General features: G+C 41.6%; 1 protein-coding gene across 1 annotated transcript in view; it reads left to right on the forward strand.

The window, feature by feature from the left end:
- Window positions 1-1,612, forward strand: part of zmat4a (zinc finger, matrin-type 4a) — a 132,895-nt gene extending 131,283 nt beyond the window's left edge. The window contains exon 7 of the mRNA XM_083784755.1: window positions 1,504-1,612. Within this exon, the coding sequence (XP_083640881.1) occupies window positions 1,504-1,531 (28 nt within the window). The 3' untranslated portion in view covers window positions 1,532-1,612. The remainder of the gene's footprint in view (window positions 1-1,503) is intronic.
- The last annotated feature ends 4,388 nt before the right edge of the window (window positions 1,613-6,000 follow it).

Raw genomic sequence — 6,000 nt, forward strand, 5'->3', positions numbered from 1 at the left:
TGAAAGTCACAGCCTACACATTGCATCGGAGCATCTCACTCCCTTCAAATCTGCAGTTGAACAGTGTTGAACGTGAATCCATTGCACCATGCAGAACAGTACTGTCTGATCTACAGTTACAGTATGTATCTATACGCCGACCTGTATTTACACTGTCCAATATCTATACACAACCACGTACTGCATCTACTGGGGGCGCCTGCTGGCCTGGTGGTCCAGGCACATGCCACATATAGGCTCCGGCGTGTCACATGTTCGAGTCTCGTTCGTGACGACCTTTGCTGCATGTCTCTCCCTCCCCCTTTCCTGTCCGTCTTCACTTGAACTTATCAAGCCCTCTATCTACACAGCCCTGTATCTTATTCTACACAGTCCTAAATTTGCTTCACATCTACAGTCATGCTTCTACCTAGTACCGCATCTGCACTACCTGGTTTCAACACATTCATGTCATCATCATCATCATCATCATCATCATAACCTTTATTTCAGCTCGGAGTACGGTTGAGGGGGCTGACCAATTTAGCTTTGGCGCTTTGCAGAGACTTAGGCCTCTTTTAGACGGCGACGGTCTCCAGATAAAACGGCAAAGTCCCGTTGCGTTCTCATTCTTATTGACCCTCTACACGAGAACGCGCACTTTATGAAAAGGCTATAATGTCGCTATAGGTGGGCGGTGGCAGAGCATGCAGGCAGATCGCGATCACGGGATGGTTATATATTTTATAATACATTAGGCTACGTAAACGCTGCCGCCGTGGCTGCCGCCTATCACAAGGAACTTTATTTACATCAGGGTTTTACATTCACCATCGCCGACGAGCAGCGCTTTGTAGGCGAGGAGGGAGGCTTGTTCAGGAACTCCATTATATCATACAGCATATGGCTCTGCATCAATGTAATAAACATATGCGCTGTGAGCCAACGTGAGCCATGATGTCGTAAGTTTTGTGGATTCACGGCGTTTTGCCTGTTTACAAAACACGGCGTTCTCAAAGATTTCCACTCTGGGAGGCGTTTTCACTCTGTTGCGTTTTCACCTCCTGAAAACACTGTCATCGTCTAAAAGGGACCACGCCGCCGCCGAGGCTACATGACAGTTCTTGCAGGGGATATGAAGGACTGCACACACACATTGTGTATTTATTTAGCCCATTCTGACCTGAGATCAGATTCATACGAGGATTCCGCCGGACACACACTGGTCTGACGAACCCATTCTGACCTGAGATCAGATTCTAAAAATGTCAGTCGCTCTTCGATTTTTCAAAAATAGCAGACCTACAAGCTCGTATCGCGCCACTCGGTGGCGCGATATGAGCTCTGCTATCTTTCAATAGCTAAAGCATAACATGATGCCGACACCAAAATAGGTGCCCGGTCAGAATGGGTTAAACATAGTAGGCAGTTGCCATAGCTACAACTATTGTGTTAAAAATTACATAAGTACTTATCTTCCTCTCCCCCTCCCCCCTTCTTTTTCTCTCTCTCTCTCTCTGACAGCTTGAAGAATCAGATATGTGTCCAGTGAACCTCGATCATGATGATGAACTGGAGGTCATACCAACCATTGGATTGATGTCAGACAAGCTGTTGGTCAGCTTGCCCCCGCTTCTTCTGCCTCTTAGCCTGCTTCACCGTCTGATTTTCGGCAGTCCTATAGAGCAAGGAGAAGAGGTTTTTAGTTGGTTCTCCCATCGTCAACTTCCTCACCCAGTCAGTGTGCAGCTTCTGCAAGTTAATAGTTCTGAATTCAATGGTTCATAACCATTCAACACAAACCTTTGATATTCCACCACATTAGACATCAACCTGAGGTCATTAATGTGGACCAACACTTATTATGTAACAAATAGTTTATTTACCACAGGAGTAGAAAAGAGAGTGACTGGAAATTTGGCTTGGGGAAGTTTTAATTTGTTTGTGTTTTGACTTTTATTTGAATGAATGAATGAATTTAAAATATTTATTACACATGTGTGTGTGTGTGTGTTAATCTTATTTATGGTATGGTTAACAGAAACCCTTACCCGCTGATACTAGTACATACAGTACTAACTTTATGATAATGCTTCTAGTGCATATCCTCGCGGTAAAAGGAAATCCCTAACGGGATTGTTGTTGGCAATAATTAGACTGGCAATAATGGCTGGGCTTTAAAGCAGTGGGTCTGCCGAGTAATACTACTAGTAATTTAAAAAAGGGAATGGTTTTGGTACATGCAAGGTTTCCACCTGACAGCGATGATATGAAACAACACACAATACAACATTGCTCGCTTGACGGTACCCGTGATACTGTCAGAACATCTCGCGGACCCACCATTGGGTCCCAGCACAGACCATTTAAATGATATATGGCCGTTTCTGACAAAGGAAAGAAGGTACTGTTTTCAACCCATTGTGCCACTGCTAGGATCTTAATGTTATTTATTATACCCTCTTCCCACTAGCGCCTCTCTTATCCATGTTACAACTCTGAAAATAATGCAATTCCATGTGGTGAAGTTGGGTATGGAGTATACATCAAGGGGTTATAATAACTAGGGATGTAATGATTTTGTCGGCTGACACCAAAATGGGTGCCCGTTCAGAATGGGTTAAATGATATATGGCCGTTTCTGACAAAGGAAAGAAGGTACTGTTTTCAACCCATTGTGCCACTGCTAGGATCTTAATGTTATTTATTATACCCTCTTCCCACTAGCGCCTCTCTTATCCATGTTACAACTCTGAAAATAATGCAATTCCATGTGGTGAAGTTGGGTATGGAGTATACATCAAGGGGTTATAATAACTAGGGATGTAATGATTTTGTCGTTATTGCGACAAAATAAGAATTCATCATTATCGTGGGCCCGTGACGGCATCTTCAATAAGTATTCAGGTGACGATGACATTCACACTGTGGCGTTTCTGGCCATCCTGATCCTGGCACCCTGGGCAAGATCACCAACCGGTAATCATACTGTAGCAATAGCCGATCTACAGGCTAACGTGCCAGACACGATGCACAACTAATCGGGGACTGCCCATAACTCCGACATCCCATTACCCCGAATAACAAGCTGTGGGAAAAATGAGCTGTCTGACTAATGACACGGCACCCAACTAATCAATCAGACTTTAGTCCAACAGCTCTGTATGAAAACAGGCAAAAGCTATACATTGATGAGAGCCTCAAACTAATATTGCATCTCATTCATCATCACTCAGCTATATTACATTCACAGCTCATGTTATGACATGGCAAATGAAAAGTTGTTCTACGGACTTCAGCTCATTTCTTCCCCCTAAATATCGTCATGAAAATCATATTGTGGACTTGTCTTGGGATTCTCGTATTGTGATGTTTTTTTAAATCATTACATCCTTAATAACAACACATTTAGACAGACATGTAAAGATCAGAACAGTACGTACCACAAAGGATTCATAATTTCTGTTGTCAGTGATATGTATTTATCGTTTTCTCTCATACTTCCATTTCAATACAGTCTTCATCTCAGGGAGGTGCAATTGTTCGCTATACAAGAAAACACTATGGAAAAGAGCTGATGTATACTCAATCCATTCCACTCAATGCTTGTAGAATGTGTTGGTTTTTAAAGTACAATGGACAGAGCCATAGTGGAGATGGTTTATGAAGAATATTGTAATTGTGGAATAACACAAAGCATCCTTATTTTAACCCTACCCTTTGAAAACTTAAAATCTTATGTAGCATTCCTCTTTCAGGTGTCATATATATAAATTATGTTACAGCGACTTAACAGCCAGTGTTATAAATAAGATAATTTAGGTACAAGTCAAATGAATGACTATGTACTGTGCTGTTGTGCATTGGATAAACTTGTAGTCAGTACCTGTATAGAGTAAAGTGACATTTTCTACACTGTGATTTCAGTGCTGTGTCATCCACGTAATCATGTTTCAGAAAATGTAGCCTTGATTAAGGTGTTTTGGGTACTTTTGTGCAAATTAACGCCCAGTCTATTGATATTTTAAAATGTTTGCTGGAGGTTACATCCGTTGGACACTTTCTTTACTTTTATTACTCCTTTGAAAATATACCTCTGAACATACTGAGAGCTGGAATCACATCGCCCTGGAGTTGCAGAGCTGTAGCCTATACTGTTGAGAGATGAAACACATTCAACATGGTCATGGACTTGACAACAGACTGATCTCAGAACGGACTCCTTCAAGAGACAAAAAATTTAATAAATAAATAAAAAATAAAATGCACAGTAATAATTTATAGAAAAAAGGACAACTGAGATGTGCGCGTGGCGCTTACAAAAAAAAAAAGTTCCAATGAATTGCTCTTGGCTCAGCCCAAATCATTCTTTTCTGTCAGATGTTTCCTTGGATCAAGTTGTCCGTCCTCGTTTTGTCAGAGGAAGTCCACCTGTCTTAAACCCCTGTAGACCCCCATGTGCTCTAGGTTATGTGCTTTACTGTGTCTGGAAAAGAAATAAACATTAAAGAGACACTTGCAACTACAAACCACAGGTTCTGTCTGAATTACACTGCTTGAGTTATTTGTTAATTTTTCACTAATCACAAAAAGAAAGAATACTGTATACCCATCATTGTCCTGGACAGAGTATTTTCAAAGGTCGCAATCGTTCAGAAATAGTGTTTGTTAGTCCACCCGGCCCTCATTGACTGCAATGCAATCCATTTCTCCCCCAGCTGCAGTTTTCCTCCCAGTGCGGCAAATCTTCCAGCTGAAATTGCTGCAGAGAAAATTATGTAGATAGCCGTGCCTGCTTTTATAAAATATCTTGACAGAACTCATGAAGTGAATTGTTTTTTATGACAACTCTGGTCAATGGCCACACCTCAGATGATTTTCATTGGGCTAGACTCGCCTTGTGAACCAAATAACCTGTGCCTCAGCCGTATTGTCTCAAATAGCTTCCCAATCCCTACTGTATATTTCCCTCATTTGTATTATGTAGTAAAAGGAGTAGAAAGACAACTGGGTAAGAGACAATGGATAGTACCCAAGGCCTTCGTAAAACACATTTCATACCCCTTAGAGCTGGGCAGCAGTCGGAGACCACGTGGCATCAAAACTCTGTACAGATGAGATATAAAAGCAACAGTATCTACAAATAAAATAAAAATAGAGGCATATACAGCTTACAGTGAGCTACAAGATGTAAGGGAAATAAATTACAAGGACCCTAATGATTTACTTCATTAATCTGTTCCCATTCCCAGTGGTAAACCTCAATGTTCACAGCTTGTAATAGTGCTATGGAAAATAGTGGAGACGATAAGAAAAGCAAGATATTTTTGCACTACCATCAGTGGCGGCCTTATATTGTAAGGGTGGTGGAGGTTCTTCGTCACAGGAGCGGGAAAGTGCTGACCAGCCGGTATAATTCGGAGTTAGGTCTTGGCGATATCTTTGGCTAAATGGGCTTAGTTAAGAAAGCTTAAGTTGCAAGGCTTAGTTTAGATTCTCAAACAGACTAGATATGAAATGATAATCGGACAGAGAACTTGTGCTGGCGAAATGCCTTATAAAAGGAGGGGATGACGTCACCACTAGGTAGGTGTGACGTGACATCAGCCCTGACATATATATGTTTCAATCGTTTCAATTGAAACGGGCCTCAAGCTTCCAGGGGCCTCCCAAAAAAGTAGTAGTGGTAGTAATATATTGCATCGCAGCCTTCCAATCAGCCTTGTCAATTATTCGGCCACTTATTAGTCCACTTACTACTAGTTGGAAGCAGCCAATAATCACTGCATTACTTGACCTGCATGTCATGTCACGTTGACCTGTGTTTGTTTTTTAATTGTTCCCACTTCCCAGTGTGTACACTCACTGCATATATCTACATGACGGAGCGTTTGCGCAAAGACCCGCCCGGCAGCATGCGTGTTATAAGTATTTTTTTGTTGAATTATTCATGACAAAGTTGTAGAGTACTGTATGTATATCCATACCATAAACAAGCAGCACACTAGCAAACAATTCACT

Source organism: Protomyctophum parallelum (genome assembly GCF_964188405.1).
Source record: "Protomyctophum parallelum genome assembly, chromosome: 15".
In the NCBI taxonomy this organism is placed as follows: Eukaryota; Metazoa; Chordata; class Actinopteri; order Myctophiformes; family Myctophidae; genus Protomyctophum; species Protomyctophum parallelum.